This window comes from Salmo salar, chromosome ssa07 (genome assembly GCF_905237065.1).
Source record: "Salmo salar chromosome ssa07, Ssal_v3.1, whole genome shotgun sequence".
NCBI lineage: Eukaryota > Metazoa > Chordata > Actinopteri > Salmoniformes > Salmonidae > Salmo > Salmo salar.
Genome location: NC_059448.1, coordinates 31,572,622 through 31,592,301, shown reverse-complemented (window position 1 = coordinate 31,592,301; position 19,680 = coordinate 31,572,622). Strand labels below are relative to the sequence as shown.

The following is a 19,680-nucleotide window of genomic DNA, read 5'->3' as shown; positions in this document are numbered from 1 at the left end:
CGAGAGTCTTGTCTTTAAATAGCTGTAAAATAGTCATATGTTTGAGAAATTGAAGTAATAGGATTTTTAAGGTTTTGAAAATCGCGCCACAGGCTGCCAGTGGCTGTTACGTAGGTGGGACGAATTCGTCCCGCCTAGCCCAGAGAGGCTAAAGTTTCTAAAACTGTTTGAATGGTGTCTGTGAGTATAACAGAACTCATTTGGCAGGCAAAACCCTGAGACATTTTCTGACAGGAAGTGGATACCTGATGTGTTGTATTACCTTTAAACCTATGCCATTGAAAAACACAGGGGCTGAGGAATATTTTGGCACTTCCTATTGCTTCCACTAGATGTCACCAGCCTTTACTAAGTGTTTTGAGTATTCTGGAGGGAGATCTGACCGAACAAGAGCCATGGAACGATGATGGCCCATTAGACACCTGGCGCGCGAGTTCATGTTGGGTACCCTCGTTCCAATACGTTATAAAAGAGAATGCATTCGTCCACCTTGAATATTATTCATGTTCTGGTTAAAAAAGGCCCTAATGATTTATGCTATACAACGTTTGACATGTTTGAACGAACGTAAATATATTTTTTCCCCTCGTTCATGAAGTGAAGTCCGGCGGGCTTAGATCATGTGCTAACAAGACGGAGATTTTTGGACATAAATGATGAGCTTTTTTGAACAAAACTACATTCGTTATGGACCTGTGATACCTGGAAGTGACATCTGATGAAGAGAATCAAAGGTAATGGATTATTTACATAGTATTTTCGATTTTAGATCTCCCCAACATGACGACTAGTCTGTATCGCAACGCGTATTTTTCTGGGCGCAGTGCTCAGATTATTGCAAAGTGTGATTTCCCAGTAAGGTTATTTTTAAATCTGGCAAGTTGATTGCGTTCAAGAGATGTAAATCTATAATTCTTTAAATGACAATATAATATTTTACCAATGTTTTCTAATTTTAATTATTTAATTTTTGGTGCTGACTTGACTGCCGGTTATTGGAGGGAAACGATTTCCTCAACATCAATGCCATAGTAAAACGTTGTTTTTGGATATAAATATGAACTTGATAGAACTAAAAATGCATGCATTGTCTAACATAATGTCCTAGGAGTGTCATCTGATGGAGATTGTAAAAGGTTAGTGCATCATTTTAGCTGGTTTTATGGTTTTGGTGACCCTGTCTTTGAATTGACAAAACATTACACACAACTCTTGTAAATGTACTGTCCTAACATACTCTAAATTTATGCTTTCGCCGTAAAACCTTTTTGAAATCGTAAAACGTGATTAGATTAAGGAGATGTTTATCTTTCAAAGGGTGTAAAATAGTTGTATGTTTGAAAAATTTGAATTTTGACATTTATTTGGATTCAAATTTGCCGCTCTTGAAATGCACCTGCTGTTGATGGAGTGCACCACGGGTGGGACGCCTGCGTCCCACCTAGCCCATAGAGGTTATACACTGAGTGTACGAAACATTAGGAACACCTTCCTAATATTGCGTGGCACCCCCATTTGCCCTCAGAACAGCCTCAATTCGTCGGGGCATGGACTCTACAAGATGTCGAAAGCATTCCACAGGGATGCTGGCCGATATTGAATCCAATGCTTCCCACAGTTGTGTCAAGTTGGCTGGATGTCCTTTAGGTGGTGGACCATTTTTGATACAAACAAGAAACTTTTGAGTGCGAAAAACCCAGTGGCGTTGCAGTTCTTGACACACTCAAGCCGGTGTGCCTAGCACCTATTACCATACCCCGTTCAAAGCCACTTAAAACCTTTGTCTTACCCATTCACCCTCTGAATGGCACACATACCCAATCCATATCTGAATTCAAATCAAATTTTATTTGTCACATGCGCCAAAAACAGGTGTAGACTTTACCGTGAAATGCTTACTTACGAGCCCTTTCCCAACAATACAGTTAAAAAGTAAGAAAATTAACAAAAAGTTAAAAAGAAAATAGTATCACAATAAAATAACGAAGCCTATTTACAAGGAGTACTGGTACTGAGTCAGTGTACTGGGGTATGAGGTAGTTGGAGTGACTGACTGAGGTAAAATATACAGTACATGTAGGTTGGATTCACCTGGTCAGTCTATGTCATGGAAAGAGCAGGTGTTCCTAATGTTCTGTACACTGTGTGAGTGTGTGTATCGATATGGTGTGTGTGTCTCTTCAGCCTGTATTAACGTTACCTTGTTGAAGACAAAAGTCTCATCGTCCCAGACTGGGTCCAGGCTGTTACCATTGGACGTTCTGGTACGGTACTTCCTCTTTGTGTCAGCAGGAAGTCCAAATATGTCCACTTCCACGTACACGCCCACTTTCTTATCGGTCAGGAACTGGCCCGAGATCACCTTGAGATGGAGGGATGGAGAGAAGGAGATGGTTACAGACATATACATACACACACACATGTAACCCCACCCGTCCCGAGACACACATACCCACTTACTCTGATCTTGACGGTGTTGGCTACGATGCCGTCCACTATGTTTTCAGTGAAGGGGTCAAAGTGTTTGTCTGTCCTTCTCATGAATTCTGGTTTGAGCAGGTAACCACTGTGTCCATTATACTCAAACACACCCATGTTCAACTGCATGGGCAGGTCTGAGAGAGAGGAAAAAATTATAAAGAAAGGTATGAGAAGATAAAAAGAGTTCAGGTATAAGGAAGAAAGATCGACATACCGAGTGTCTGGAAGTTTAGCGCCACCATCTGACAGCCTACGTTCCAGAAGAGTTGGGGCATGTAGTTCGAACTATCAACTCTCGTCCCTTTAGGATAGATACGACTCAGCTGCTTCTTATTGTACTCAACAAACTCGATGGGTGCACTCTTCAGTGTGTCCATACCCTTGGTCTCCACAAATGATGACATCTCAAAATACTTATTCCTCTCTGTGAGAGAGAGAGAGAGAGAAAGAGAGAATATATACAAATCAGTTCAAATCAATCAATGTGTCAGTGTGTGTCTCTTGGCTAATAATGAACTATGAATTAATAATTTAGCTAGCCTTATGCACTACATGAGAGGAGTGATTAGGACTAATGACACCTATCCGCTCACTCACACATACACACGCACACCAATGATGCACATCATTGACACACACATACATACACACACACACACACACACACACACACACACACACACACACACACACACACACACACACACACACACACACACACCTTGCTTGCTTTCATCAGACACACACACTCACTGTTTGCGACCTCAAAGCTCTTGAACTTGACAGGTTCTATGTAGTTGACAAGAGTAGACATCTCCTCTGTCGCATTTACCTCACTACTGGCAGTACCCTGAGACAGAGAGAGAATTGTTATGTGTTCATTTTATCACTGGGCTGACCCATATCGATAGAAGACTTCGGGGATCAATGAAGGTCAATCAATAAATAGAGGTTTCACCTCATCAGAGTTTGGTTTCTTCAGTTCAGCCACAGGTTCATCTTCCTCATCCTCATCACTCTCTCCCTCCCCTCCTAGAAAACATACACAAACAACTGTTACCCATATATTCCTCTATCCAGCCACCCATTCATCAATCCATCCATCCATCCTTCTCTTCCTCTCTCCATCCCTCCCTCCCCAGCATGTTCTTCATTCAAGATGTGAACTGACCAATTGACTTCCGAGGATCTCCGTCTTTGACCAGACTCTCTGCCAGCTTCTCTTCCCCATTGGACAGCAGCTGGCCCCCCTCGCTGTCACTGAATGGGCAGTCTTCACACACACACACACACACACACACACACACACACACACACACACACACACACACACACACACACACTTTAATAATTGAGCAGACATTTAGTGCATTCATCTTAACATAGCTACGTGGGACAAGCACATATCACAGGCATAGAAAGTACATGTTTCCTCAACAAAGTAGCTAACATTATAGTCTGAGCTAGAAAAGGGGGGGGGGGGGTGAAGTACAAGTGCGGTGAGGAGGAGGATTATTTAAGATAGTGTTTTCAGAAGGACAGGGTCTCTTCTGTCCTAGCTTCAGGGGGAAGCTGGTTCCACCCATTGGGGTGCCAGGATATAGAAGAGCTTGGACTGGGCTGAGCGGGAGTGCTGCCCTCCCGTAGGGGTGGGAGGACCAAGAGAGGTGGCAGAACGGAGTGCTCGGGTTGGGGTGTAGGGTTTGAGTATAGCCTGAAGGTAGGGAGGGGCAGTTCCTCTTGCTGTTCCGTAGGTAAGCACCTTGGTTTTGTAGATGTGAGTTTCGACTGGAAGCCAGTGGAGTGTGCGGAGGAACGGGGAACTTGGGAAGGTTGAAAACCAGGCGGGCTGCAGCGTTCTGGATAAGTTGCAGAGGTTTGATCACAGAAGCGGGGTGTCCAACCAACAGTGAGTAGCAGTACTCCAGATGGGAGAGGACAAGTGCCTGGATTAGGACCCGCACCGCTTCCTGTGTGAGGTAGGGTCATACTTTACGGATGTTGTAGAGTATGAACCTGCAGGAGCAAGTCACTGCTTTGATGTTTACAGAGAATGACAGGGTGTTGTCCAGGGTCACGCCAAGGTTCTTTGCACTCCAGGAGGGCGACACTGTGGAGTTGTCAACTGGCCTTTCCCGGGAGAAAGATCAACGCTGTCTTGTCGAGGTTGAGCTTGAGGTGGTGGGCCGACATCCAAGTTGAGATATTTGCCAGGCTCGCAGAGATGCATGTCACCACCTGGGTGTCAGAAGGGGGGAGGGGGAAAAGTAGTTGAGTGTCATCCGCATAGCAATAATAGGAGAGACCATGTGAGGATATGACGGAGCCGAGTGACTTGGTGTATAGAGAGAAGAGGAGAGGGCCTAGAACTAAGCCCTTGGGGACACCAGTATGTGGTGCAGACACAGATCCTCTCCACGTCACCTGGTAGGAACAGCCTGCCAGGTGGGATGCAATCCAAGAGTGTGCAGAGCCTGACACAAACAGCCCTAAGAGGATGGAGAAGAGGATCTGATGGTTCACGGTGTCGAAGGCAGCGGATAGATCTAGGAAGATAAGAACAGAGGAGAGAGAGTCAGCTTTGGCAGTGCGGAGAGCCTTCATGACACAGAGATGAGCAGTCTCGGTTGAGTCTTGAAGTCTGACTGGTTAGGGTCAAGAAGATCATTCTGAGAGAGATAACGAAAAGTTAATCAGTGAAGGGATATAGGTCTATAGTTTTTGACGTCAGATGAGTGTCGGTTTCTTGAGGAGGGGAGCGACTCAGGGCATTTTGAAGACAGACTCATCCCTGACCACTGAATTGATGAAGGAGGTGAGGAATGGGAGAAGGTCTCCAAAGATGGGGCCATACCTCACTAGTCGCAGGATTTGATCTGGAGAGAGAGGGGAGAAAGAGGTCAAGGCGTACGGTAGTTCTGTGTGAGTGACACCTGTGGACTCAATAGGCTGAGTGAATGAGTAGTGGATGTCATCAACCTATTTTTCAGTGCTTGACAAAGTTGTCCGCAGAGAGGGAGGAGGTGGGGGGAGGGGGTGGAGGATTAAGGAGGGAGGAGAAGGTGGAAAAGAGTTTCCTAGGGTTAGAGGCAGAAGCTTGAAATTTAGAGTGGTAGAAAGTGGCTTAAGCAGGAGATACAGAGGAAGAGAATCTAGAGAGGAAGGAATGAAAGGATGATAGGATACAGTAGGTCCTCCGTAAGTGCACACACACACACACACACATTCACACACTTGACATTATGCTATATAGAACAGGAAAAGTAACATAGCACACCTTAAAAACACAATAGCTTTGGCAGTATGTGTGAGTGTGTCTAATCAAAATAAAATTGTATTTGTCACATGTAACGAATACAACGGGAGTAGACAACCATGAAATGCTTGCTTATGAGCCCTTCCCAACGATGCAGAGTTCAAAAATAATAATAAAAAGAAATGTTGGAATAAAATACATAGAGCTATATACAGGGGGTACCAGTACCAGAGCAAAGTATTCAAGGTAGATACAGTGAGCTCCAAAAGTATTGGGACAGTGTCATGACTTCATTTGAAGTCGGTCCCTCTCCTTGTTCGGGCGACATTCGGCGGTCGATGTCACCGGTCTTCTAGCCATCACCGATCCACCTTTCATTTTCCATTTGTTTTGTCTTGTCTTCCCACACACCTGGTTTCAATTCCATCAATTACATGTTGTGTATTTAACCCTCTGTTCCCCCCCATGTCCTTGTCCGGTATTGTTTATGGTAAGTGCTTGTGCACGTTATGTCTGGTGCGTCGGGTTTTGTACCCATTTATTGATTGTTCTGTTTTCCGGTGGTTTTTATTATTAAACTGCGCCGTTGGAAACACAGTTTTTGCTCTCCTGCGTCTGACTTCTCTGCCGCCAGTACGCACCCCTTACAGACAGTGACATATTTTGTTATTGTTTTGGCTCTGTACTCCAGCACTTTGGATTTCCAATTATACAATGACTATGAGGTTGAAGTTCAGAACGTCAGCATTCATGTGAGGGTATTTTCATCCATATCGTGTGAACCGTTTATAAATTATAGCAGTTTTTGTACATAGTCCCCCAATTTTAGGGGACCAAAAGTATTGGGACAAATTCACTTATATGTGTATTAAAGTAGTCAAAACTTTAGTATTTGGTCCCATATTCCTACGTAATGACTACATCAAGCTTGTGATTCTACAAACTTGATGGATGCATTTGCTGTTTGTTTTGGTTGTGCTTGGTAATGAATGGTCAATAATGTATTGTATCATTTTGGATTTTTTTAAATTGTAAATAAGAATATATAATATAATTGTGCGTCTAACTTTCTTAATCATCATTATTCATGATTCATTCAGGACTATCCGTATGTCACGACTCCTGCCGAAGTCGACCCCTCTCCTTGTTCGGGCGGCGTTCGGCGGTCGACGTCACCGGCTTACTAGTTGCCACCGATCGATGTTTCAATGTTCGTTTGGTTTTGTCTTTATTGTGTACACCTGTTTTGAGTTTCCCTAATTATGTTCATTATTTAAACCTCTGCATTTCCTGTTTGTCTTGTCGGTGAATGTTTGTCTGTTTAGTGTAGTTGGAGGTGTTTCTCCAGACTATGTATTTTTATGAGAAGATGGATTGAATAATTTTAGTAAACACGTTTTGTTTACCTTCATCCCTGTGTCCTGCGCCTGACTCCCCCACTTCTCTAAGAAGATCCATTACACCGTAATCATGGAAATATCCATATTAATGTATAAGTGTTTAGAAACATATTCTATTCTTATTTATAATAAAGTGACTCCAAAATGATACAATACATTATTTACCATTCATTTCTATTGTGCACAAAATAATCTTAACCTGTTTGGGCTAGGGGGCAGTATTGAGAATTTTGGAAAAAATATGTGCCCATTTTTAACTGCCTCCTACACCAACTCAGAAGCTAGAATATGCATATTATTGTTCAGGTTTGGATAGAAAACGCCCTAAAGTTTCTAAAACTGTTTGAATGGTGTCTGTGAGTATAACAGAACTCCTATGGCAGGCAAAAACCTGACAAGGTTTCATGCAGGAAGTGGCCTGTCTGACAAGGAGTCGTGCGTCTTGCATCTGTTTATTGAAGAGTAAGGATCTTAGCTGTAACGTGACAATTCCCAGGGCTCCAATAGGCTCTCAGAACCCGGGAAAAACCTGAACGATGACGAGGCAGCCTCTGGCTGAAACAGATTATCGCCTTATCCAAGTGGCCGATCAGAGGACCATTGAATGAGGCGCGTGCACGATTCGCCCCCGTGGAGAAATTTCATTCGGCTGTTTAGCTTATTGCAGATTCCCGGTCGGAATATTATCGCTTTTCTATGAGATAAATGCCATAAAAATTGGTTTTAAACAGCGGTTGACATGCTTAGAAGTACGGTAATGGAATATTTAGAATTTTTTTGTCACGCCATGCGCCATGCGTACGACCGTTATTTACCATTCGTATAGTGTCTAGAACGCACGAACAAAACAGAGGATATTTGGATATAACGATGGATTATTTGGGACCAAACCTACATTTGTTATTGAAGTAGAAGTCCTGGGAGTGCATTCTGACGAAGAACAGGAAAGGTAAGAACATTTTTCTTATAGGAAATAGGATTTTGGTGAAGGCTAATCTTGCCGGGTGTCTAAATAGCTAGCCGTGATGGCTGGGCTATGTACTTAGAATATTGCAAAATGTGCTTCATCCGAAAAGCTATTTTAAAATCGGACATATCGAGTGCATAGAGGAGTAATGTATCTATAATTCTTAAAATAATTGTTATGCTTTTTGTGAACGTTTATCGTGAGTAATTTAGCAAACTGTTAGTAAATTCCCCGGAAGTATGCTTTTTCTGAACGTCACATGCTAATGTAAAAGCTGTTTTTTGATATAAATATGAACTTGATTGAACAGACATGCATGTATTGTATAACATAATGTCCTAGGTGTGTCATCTGATGAAGATCATAAAAGGTTAGTGCTGCATTTAGCTGTGGTTTGGGTTTTTGTGACATTATATGCTAGCTTGAAAAATGGGTGTCTGATTATTTCTGGCTGGGCACTCTCCTGACATAATCTGATGTTTTGCTTTCGTTGTAAAGCCTTTTTGAAATCGGACAGTGTGGTTAGATTAAGGAGAGTCTTGTCTTTAAATAGCTGTAAAATAGTCATATGTTTGAGAAATTGAAGTAATAGTATTTCAAACGATTCAAAAATTGCGCCACTGAATTCAGGTGGCTGTTACGTAGGTGGGACGAATTCGTCCCGCCTTGCCCATAGAGGCTAAACACAACCAAAACAAACAACAAATGCATCCAACAAGTTTGTTTGAGTATAGTACGCAATAAAATATACAAATAAAGAGTTGCACAATACATATATAAACTCCCAGTAATTTATTGGGTAAATCACCAACGTTTCGGCATCACTGTGCCTTCTTCAGGGTAATGTCATGAATACTTGAACCAGGTTATGTAGACAAACAGTGCAATTAGTGCAACCAATGACAATAGGGGTGTGTTACAATGATTAAGTTAATTAGAATGAATTGAGTGAAACTGTTAAAAAAACACTAGTTTATGGCATATTAAATATATTAGGCTATTATCAAATGCAAACATGATTGAATATTGTACATAATATTAGCATCAACATACATTGTTTAATTAAATTTCACATATTTAATTGTTTCCTATTTCATTTATATTTGTGATATGTAATCTTTTGGTTCAACATTAATGCATAATAAGCATCATCAACAGGGGGAACATATTAGGTGTATGCTAATAAGCTGTAGAAAGAATATATCAATTTATAAGACTTGTTCATAAAAGAGAGAATTGTTCATATGAAGGGCCTGAGATCAAAGTCAATATTCAGACCACTAGGGGTCAATGTTTTTAGAAAGGATATCCAGTAAGCCTCCCTTTGTAATAGTAGGATCTCAATGTTACCTCCTCTACTTGGTAGAGCAACATGCTCAAAGCCCTGTATTTGAGGGAGGAGATTGGATAGTTAGCTTCAACAAAGTGAGCTGCTACTGGATAGTCAATGTTCTTACACCTGATTGAGCTGCATGTTCAGCAATGCGTTGTTTTAATTGTCTTTTTGTTTGTCCTACATAGGTTTTTCCACATGAACAGGTGATGAGATAGATTACTCCCTTGGTCTTGCATGAGATGATATCCCTAACAGGGATTTTTCTACCTGTACGTGGGTGTCTGAAGTAGGATGTTTTTATAGTCCTATTGCACTGTGCGCATGAGCCACATTTGTAGTTCCCATTTGGAATGGGTGTCAAGAGTATCTGAGTGGGCTCAGGGGGCATGTCAGATCTCACCAAGCTATCTCCAATATTGCGACCCCACTTATAGACCACCAGTGGGGGTTCCTTGAACACACACACGCATACCGACACAACACAGTCACAAGCTTAATGTAATCATTGTGTGCTAGGAATATGGGACTAAATACTAAACTTTAGACTACTTTAATAAACATAAAGTGGCAAGAAAAAGTATGTGAACCCTTTAGAATTACCTGGATTTCTGCATAAATTCGTCATACAATTTGATCTGATCTTCATCTAAGGCACAACAATAGACAAACAGTGTGCTTAAACTAATAACACCAATTATTGTATTTTTCTTGTCTATATTCAATACATCATTTAAACATTCACAGTGTAGGTTGGAAAAAGTATGTGAACCCCTAGACTAATGACTTCTCCAAAAGCTAATTGGAGTCAGGAGTAAGCTAACCTGGAGTCCAATCAATGAGACGAGATTGGAGATGTCGGTTAGAGCTGACCTGCCCTATAAAAAACACTCACAAAATGTGAGTTTGCTATTCACAAGAAGCATTGCCTGATGTGAACCAAGCCTCGAACAAAAGAGATCGCAGAACACTTAAGATTAAGAATTGTTGAATTGCATAAAGCTGGAAAGGGTTACAAAAGTATCTCAAAAAGCCTTGATGATCATCAGGCCATGGTAAGACAAATTGTCTATAAATGGAAAAAGTTCAACACTGTTGCTACTCTCTGTTGCTACTCTCTCTAGGAGTGGCTGTCCTGCTAAGATTACTGCAAAAGCACAGCGCAGAATGCTCAATGATGTTAAGAAGAATCCTAGAGTGTCAGCACAAGACTTGCAGAAATCTCTGGAACATTCGAACATCTCTGTTTGTCAAGTCTACGTTACGTAAAACACTAAACAAGAATGGTGTTCAGATCACATTTTATGACCAATTTACACAGAAATCCAGGTAATTCCAAAGGGTTCACATACTTTTTCTTGCCACCTTCAGCGGCGGTCTGCAGCCCGGAGTCTTCGGCGATGATCCATGGTCTGGTTCCTCCGGACATACTATAGTGGGCGGATCAGCGGGCGGTGGGGGTACTACGCCCGGAACCAGAGCCGCCGCCATAGACATTAGTCACCCACCCTACCCTCCCTTTGTGTTTTGTGGTTGTTTTGTTGGTTTGTTTTTTTGTTTGTTTGCATTTGGAGTCTGCACCTTTGGGGGGGGGTACTATCACATCCTGACCCTAGTAAGATGTCATTTTTTATTGGAGAGTGGTCAAGGCGTGACAGGGGGTGTTTTGGGTGGTTGTTCTATGTTTTCTATTTCTATGTTTAAGTTCTAGTTTTTCTATTTCTATGTTGGGATTGTTTGGGTTGATCTCTAATTGGAGGCAGCTGATCCTCGTTGCCTCTGATTAGAGATCATATTTAAGTAGGGGTTTTTCTCTTCCTGTTTTGTGTGTTATTATCTTTTGAGTAGTGTGTTTTCCTCTCTGCGTCACGGTTTGTTGTTTTTTGTGTATTCAAGTATTTTTCGTGTATTGCATTTAGTTTCACAATAAATATAATATGTGGAACTACGAACACGCTGCATTTTGGTCCGATCCTTCAAACAGCCGTGTGTCACACTTGTCGTTGGAAATTGAGGACCAAAACGCAGCAGGTATGTGTATGCTCATCTTGTTTATTAACTTCCAAAAAACGAACGTACAAAAATAACAAAAAAACACGAACGATTGACAAACTGACAGTCTGGTAAGGCACTAGGCTAAACACAGAACAATCACCCACAAAATACAAGACAAACACACCCAACTAATATAGGACTTCCAATCAAAGGCAACACCAAACAGCTGCCTTCAATTGGAAGTCCAACCCCAATTAACTCAACATAGAACCAGACACACTAGACTAAACATAGAAATACCTAAACATAAACCAAAACCCGGAAATACTAAATCAAACACCCTTTTAACAAACACACCACCCCGAACCACATAAAACGAATACCCTCTGCCACGTCCTGACCAAACTACAATACTAATTAACCCTTATACTGGCCAGGACGTGACAGTACCCCCCCCCCCTTAAAGGTGCTAACCCCGGAAGCACCTTAACCTGTTAGGGCTAGGGGGCAGCATTTGCACGTCTGGATAAAAAAAATGTACCCGATTTAATCTGGTTACTAATCCTACCCAGTAACTAGAATATGCATATACTTATTATATATGGATAGAAAACACTCTAAAGTTTCTAAAACTGTTTGAATGGTGTCTGTGAGTATAACAGAACTCATTTGGCAGGCAAAACCCTGAGACATTTTCTGACAGGAAGTGGATACCTGATGTGTTGTATTGACTTTAAACCTATCCCATTGAAAAACACAGGGGCTGAGGAATATTTTGGCACTTCCTATTGCTTCCACTAGATGTCACCAGCATTTAAAGTGTTTTGAGTCTTCTGGAGGGAGATCTGACCGAACAAGAGCCATGGAACGATGATGTCCCATTAGACACCTGGCGCGCGAGTTCATGTTGGGTACCCTCGTTCCAATACGTTATAAAAGAGTATGCATTCGTCCACCTTGAATATTATTCATGTTCTGGTTAAAAAAGGCCCTAATGATTTATGCTATACAACGTTTGACATGTTTGAACGAACGTAAATATATTTTTTCCCCTCGTTCATGACGAGAAGTCCGGCTGGCTTAGATCATGTGCTAACAAGACGGAGATTTTTGGACATAAATGATGAGCTTTTTTGAACAAAACTACATTCGTTATGGACCTGTGATACCTGGAAGTGACATCTGATGAAGAGAATCAAAGGTAATGGATTATTTACATAGTATTTTCGATTTTAGATCTCCCCAACATGACGTCTAGTCTGTATCGCAACGCGTATTTTTCTGGGCGCAGTGCTCAGATTATTGCAAAGTGTGATTTCCCAGTAAGGTTATTTTTAAATCTGGCAAGTTGATTGCGTTCAAGAGATGTAAATCTATAATTCTTTAAATGACAATATAATATTTTACCAATGTTTTCTAATTTTAATTATTTAATTTGTGATGCTGACTTGACTGCCGGTTATTGGAGGGAAACGATTTCCTCAACATCAATGCCATAGTAAAACGCTGTTTTTGGATATAAATATGAACTTGATAGAACTAAAAATGCATGCATTGTCTAACATAATGTCCTACGAGTGTCATCTGATGGAGATTGTAAAAGGTTAGTGCATCATTTTAGCTGGTTTTATGGTTTTGGTGACCCTGTCTTTGACTTGACAAAACATTACACACAACTCTTGTAAATGTACTGTCCTAACATACTCTAAATTTATGCTTTCGCCGTAAAACCTTTTTGAAATCGTAAAACGTGGTTAGATTAAGGAGATGTTTATCTTTCAAAGGGTGTAAAATAGTTGTATGTTTGAAAAATGTGAATTTTGACATTTATTTGGATTCAAATTTGCCGCTCTTGAAATGCACCTGCTGTTGATGGAGTGCACCACGGGTGGCACGCTAGCGTCCCACCTAGCCCATAGAGGTTAAAAAACAAAAACAACAAAAACAACAACCCCCAAACAACAAAACCAAAATTCCCCTCTACTAAAGGGAGGGAAGGGAGGGTGGCTGCCGTCAACGATGGCACTGTGCTACACCCCCCCTCCCCAACCCACCTATATCTGGAGGTGGCTCTGGTTCCGGCCGTTCCAGGCTGTCGGGCCACTCTGGCATCGCCGGGGGGCAGTCGGGCCAGTCTGGCCACTCGGGACAGTCTGGCCACTCGGGCCAGTCTGGCCACTCGGGACAGTCTGGCCACTCGGGACAGTCTGGCCACTCGGGACAGTCTGGGCAGTCTGGCCACTCGGGACAGTCTGGGCAGTCTGGCCACTCGGGACAGTCTGGGCAGTCTGGCCACTCGGGACAGTCTGGGCAGTCTGGCCACTCGGGACAGTCTGGCCACTCGGGGCAGTCTGGCCACTCGGGCAGTTCGGGGCAGTCTGGCCACTCCGGCAGTTCAGGGCAGTCTGGCCACTCCGGCAGTTCAGGGCAGTCTGGCCACTCCGGCAGTTCAGCGCAGTCTGTTGACGACTGTTGACTGGCGGGCAGCGCTGACGACGACTGTTGACTGGCGGGCAGCTCTGACGACGACTGTTGACTGGCGGGCAGCTCTGACGACGACTGTTGACTGGCGGGCAGCTCTGACGACGACTGTTGACTGGCGGGCAGCTCTGACGACGACTGTTGACTGGCGGGCAGCTCTGACGACGACTGTTGACTGGCGGGCAGCTCTGACGACGACTGTTGACTGGCGGGCAGCTCTGACGACGACTGTTGACTGGCGGGCAGCTCTGACGACTGTTGACTGGCGGGCAGCTCTGACGACTGTTGACTGGCGGGCAGCTCTGATAACTGTTGACTGGCGTGGCTGGGTTTACGTACTTGTAGCCTGGTGCGTGGTGCTGGTACTGGGCTTACCAGATTATGAACACGCACCTCCAGGCTAGTGCGGGGAGCGGGAACAGGACGAGTCGGACTGGGTTGACGCACTTCCGGGTCCGCACGAGAGACAGGAGCTGGAAACCCAGGGCTATGGAGGCGCACAGTCGGTCTAGATCTTACCTCCTGCACAACCCGCCTTGGCTGGATGGAACTAGTAGCCCTGTACGAGCGGGGTGCTCGTACAGGGCAGACTGGGCTGTGCAGGGGCCTGATGGTAGCCGTGCGTAGAGCGGGAGTTGGGTAGCCTGGTCCTCGGAGGCGTACCGGCGACCAGATGCGCTGCGCAGGCATCCTCCTACCAGGCTGGATGCCCGCTCTAGCACGGCACCTGCGAGGGGCTGGAATAACGCGCACCGGACTGTGCGTGCGTATGGGTGAGATAGTGCGCTCCTCAGCGAAACATAGCGCTCTCCACCGCATACGCTCCTCCATATAACCACGGGTAGCTGGCTTCCGGCTCTTCTTACGCCTAGCCAAACTACCCGTGTGCCCCCCCCCAAAAAATTATTGGGGGTGCCTCTCGTGCTTCTCCCTCAGCGCGTCCATGGCCTCGTACCTACGCCTCTCTGCCTTGGCTGCCTCAATTTCCCACTGCGGGCGGCGATACTCCCCAGCCTGGTGCCAAGGTCCGGCCCCGTCCAGAACTTCCTCCCAGGTCCACTTCTCCCGCCAGTCCAACTCGAATTCCCTCTGCTCCTTCTTCTGCTGCTTGGTCCATAGTTGGTGGGTGATTCTGTCACACTTGTCGTTGGAAATTGAGGACCAAAACGCAGCAGGTATGTGTATGCTCATCTTGTTTATTAACTTCCAAAAAACGAACGTACAAAAATAACAAAAAAACACAAACGATTGACAAACTGACAGTCTGGTAAGGCACTAGGCTAAACACAGAACAATCACCCACAAAATACAAGACAAACACACCCAACTAATATAGGACTTCCAATCAAAGGCAACACCAAACAGCTGCCTTCAATTGGAAGTCCAACCCCAATTAACTCAACATAGAACCAGACACACTAGACTAAACATAGAAATACCTAAACATAAACCAAAACCCGGAAATACTAAATCAAACACCCTTTTAACAAACACACCACCCCGAACCACATAAAACGAATACCCTCTGCCACGTCCTGACCAAACTACAATACTAATTAACCCTTATACTGGCCAGGACGTGACACCGTGACATGCACTATAACCTCATAGTCATTGTATCATTTCAAATCCAAAGTGGTGGAATAGAGAGCCAAAACAATAAAACATGTGTCACTGTCCCAATACTTTTGGAGCTCACTGTACTTACATGAAGGCAGGGTAAAGTGACTATGCATCAGGATAGATAATAATAATACAAATAGTAAAATAAAGAATAGAGTAGCAGCATATACAGTACCAGTCAAAAGTTTGGACAAACCTACTCATCTCTGGGTTTTTCTTCATTTTTACTATTTTCTACATTGTAGAATAATAGTGAAGACATCAAAACTATGAAATAACACATGTAATTGGAATCATGTAGTAATCATATAGTAACCAAAAAAGTGTTAAACAAATCAAAATATATTTTAGATTTGAGATTCTTCAAAGTAGCCACCCTTTTCCTTGATGACAGTTTTGCACACTCTTGGCATTCTCCCAACCAGCTTCATGAGGTAGTCACCTGGAATGCATTTCAATTAACAGGTGTGCCTTGTTAAAAGTTAATTTGTGGAATTTCTTTCCTTCTAAATGTGTTTGAGCCAATCGGTTGTGTTGTGAAAAGGTAGCGGTGGTATACCTAAGATAGCCCTATTTGGTAAAAGACCAAGTCCATATTATGGCAAGAACAGCTCAAATAAGCAAAGAGAAATTTCAAGAACTTTCTTCAAGTGCAGTCACAAAAACAATCAAGCGCTATGATGAAACTGGCTCTAATCAGAACAGCCACAGCAAAGGAACACCCAGAGTTACCTCTGCTGTAGAGGATAAGTTCATTAGAATTACCAGCCACAGAAATTGCAGCCCAAATAAATGCTTCACAGAGTTCAAGTAACAGACATCTCAACATCAGCTGGAAATAAACCACTACAAAAGGACACCAATAATAAGAAAATACTTGCTTCGGCCAAAAAACACGAGTAATGGACATTAGACCGGTGGAAATCTGTCCTTTGGTGGATGAGTCCAAATGTGAGATTTTTGGATCCAACTGCTGTGTCTTTGTGAGATGTAGAGTAGGTGAACGGATGATCTCCGCATGTGTGGTTCACATCGTGAAGCATGGAGGTGTTACGATCGTTGTTGGAAGGATCGGACCTTCCAACAAAAGGTGCAGCGTGGTAGGCATACATCTTTCTTTATTAAAATGAACACCGAAAACAAAACAAATACAAACGAAACGTAACGTTCAGTAGGGCTACACGGCACAGTACCAAAAACTAGATCCCACACTCTAAAGGTGGAAAAAGGCTGCCTAAATATGATCCCCAATCAGAGACAACGATAGACAGATTGGGAACCTCTGATTGGGAACCATAAACAAAGAAATAGAAAACAGAGATTGTCCACCCTAGTCACACCCTGACCTAACCAAATACAGAATAAAAGGGATCTCTAAGGTCAGGGCGTGACAGGAGGAGGACATGTGATGGTGATTTGATGGTGACACTGTCTGTGATTTATTTAAAATTCAAGGCACACTTAACCAGCATGGCTACCACAGCATTCTGCAGTGATACGCCATTCCATCTGGTTTGTGCTTAGAGGGACTGATTTTCAACAGGTCAATGACCCAACACACCTCCAGGCTGTGTAAGGGTTATTTGACCAATAAGGAGAGTGAATAAGTGCTACATCAGATGACCTGACCTCCACAACCACCCAACCTCAACCCAATTGAGAAGGATTGGGATGAGCTGAACTGCAGGGTGAAGGAAAAGCAGCCAACAAGGTTTCAGCATATGTGGGAACTCCTTCAAGACTGTTGGAAAAGCATTCCAGGTGAAGCTGGTTGAGAGTGTCCAAAGCTGTCATCAAGGCAAAGGGTGGCTACTTTGAAGAATCTAAAATCTAAAATATATTTTGATATGTTTAACCTCTATGGGCTAGGCTTGCGTCCCACCCTACTCAACAGCCAGTAGAATCCCGTGGCGCGATATTCAAATACCTTAGAAATGCTATTACTTCCATTTCTCAAACATATGACTATTTTACACCATTTTAAAGACAAGACTCTCGTTAATCTAACCACAATGTCCGATTTCAAAAAGGCTTTACAACGAAAGCAAAACATTAGATTATGTCAGCAGAGTACCCAGCCAGAAATAATCAGACACCCATTTTTCAAGCTAGCATATAATGTCACAAAAACCATAACCACAGCTAAATGCAGCACTAACCTTTGATGATCTTCATCAGATGACACTCCTAGGACATTATGTTATACAATACATGCATGTTTTGTTCAATCAAGTTCATATTTATATCAACAACCAGCTTTTTACATTAGCATGTGACTAGCATGTGACTAGCATTCCCACCGAACACTTCCGGTGAATTTACTAAATTACTCACGATAAACGTTCACAAAAAACATAACAATTATTTTAAGAATTATAGATACAGAACTCCTTTATGCAATCGCGGTGTCCAATTTTAAAATAGCTTTTCGGTGAAAGCACATTTTGCAATATTCTGAGTAGATAGCCCGGCCATCACAGGCTAGCTATTTTGACACCCACCAAGTGTGGTACTCACCAAACTCAGATTTACTATAAGACAAATTGGATTACCTTTGCTGTTCTTCATCAGAATGCACTCCCAGGACTTCTACTTCAATAACAAATGTTGGTTTGGTTCCAAATAATCCATAGTTATATCCAAATAGCGGCGTTTTGTTCGTGCGTTCAAGACACTATCCAAAGGGTAAAGAAGGGTGACGCGCCCGACGCGTTTCGTGACAAAAAAATTCAAAATATTCCATTACCGTACTTCAAAGCATGTCAAACGCTGTTTAAAATCAATTTTTATGCGATTTTTCTCGTAAAAAAAGCGATAATATTCCGACCGGGAGTCGTTGTTTTTGTTCAAAGAGAGAGAAAGTAAACATGGTGGAGTCTCGTGCACGAGCGCCCCAGTCTCATTGTTCTCAGATCGACCACTATCCAAATGCGCTACTGTTTTTCAGCCATGGCCTGCAAAGTCATCATTCAATGTTCTGGCGCCTTCTGAGAGCCTATGGGAGCGTTAGAAAATGTCAAGTTATGCCAGAGATCCCCTGTTTTGGATAGAGATGATCAAGAAGGACAAGAAATAGTCAGAGAGAGCGCTTCCTATTTGGAATCTTCTCAGGTTTTGGCCTGCCAAATGAGTTCTGTTATACTCACAGACACCATTCTATAGAATAGAGATACTGTGAACCATCAGATCCTCCTCTCCACCCTCTCCGAATTGGGCATCTCCGGCGCGGCCCACGCTTGGATTGCGTCCTACCTGACAGGTCGCTCCTACCAGGTGGCGTGGCGAGAATCTGTCTCCGCACCATGCGCTCTCACCACTGGTGTCCCCCAGGGCTCTGTTCTAGGCCCCCTCCTATTCTCGCTATACACCAAGTCACTTGGCTCTGTCATATCCTCACATGGTCTCTCCTATCATTGCTATGCAGACGACACACAATTAATCTTCTCCTTTCCCCCTTCTGATAACCAGGCGGCGAATCGCATCTCTGCATGTCTGTCAGACATATCAGTGTGGATGACGGATCACCACCTCAAGCTGAACCTCGGCAAGACGGAGCTGCTCTTCCTCCCGGGGAAGGACTGCCCGTTCCATGATCTCGCCATCACGGTTGACAACTCCCTTGTGTCCTCCTCCCAGAGTGCTAAGAACCTTGGCGTGATCCTGGACAACACCCTGTCGTTCTCCACTAACATCAAGGCGGTGACCCGATCCTGTAGGTTCATGCTCTACAACATTCGCAGAGTACGACCCTGCCTCACTCAGGAAGCGGCGCAGGTCCTAATCCAGGCACTTGTCATCTCCCGTCTGGATTACTGCAACTCGCTGTTGGCTGGGCTCCCTGCCTGTGCCATTAAACCCCTACAACTCATCCAGAACGCCGCAGCCCGTCTGGTGTTCAACCTTCCCAAGTTCTCTCACGTCACCCCGCTCCTCCGCTCTCTCCACTGGCTTCCAGTTGAAGCTCGCATCCGCTACAAGACCATGGTGATTGCCTACGGAGCTGTGAAGGGAACGGCACCTCCATACCTTCAGGCTCTGACCAGGCCCTACACCCAAACAAGGGCACTGCGTTCATCCACCTCTGGCCTGCTGGCCCCCCTACCTCTGAGGAAGCACAGTTCCCGCTCAGCCCAGTCAAAACTGT

At 43.6% G+C, this 19,680-nt stretch overlaps 1 protein-coding gene across 1 annotated transcript in view; it reads right to left on the bottom strand.

The window, feature by feature from the left end:
* LOC106591031 (1-phosphatidylinositol 4,5-bisphosphate phosphodiesterase beta-3) overlaps positions 1 to 19,680 on the bottom strand; it is a 120,126-nt gene that overhangs the window by 25,718 nt on the left and 74,728 nt on the right. The window contains exons 15-20 of the mRNA XM_045721871.1: positions 3,653 to 3,754; positions 3,440 to 3,513; positions 3,235 to 3,331; positions 2,696 to 2,905; positions 2,461 to 2,615; positions 2,201 to 2,362 (exon numbers count right to left, since the gene is read on the bottom strand). Coding sequence (XP_045577827.1) covers positions 2,201 to 2,362; positions 2,461 to 2,615; positions 2,696 to 2,905; positions 3,235 to 3,331; positions 3,440 to 3,513; positions 3,653 to 3,754 — 800 coding nt within the window. The remainder of the gene's footprint in view (positions 1 to 2,200; positions 2,363 to 2,460; positions 2,616 to 2,695; positions 2,906 to 3,234; positions 3,332 to 3,439; positions 3,514 to 3,652; positions 3,755 to 19,680) is intronic.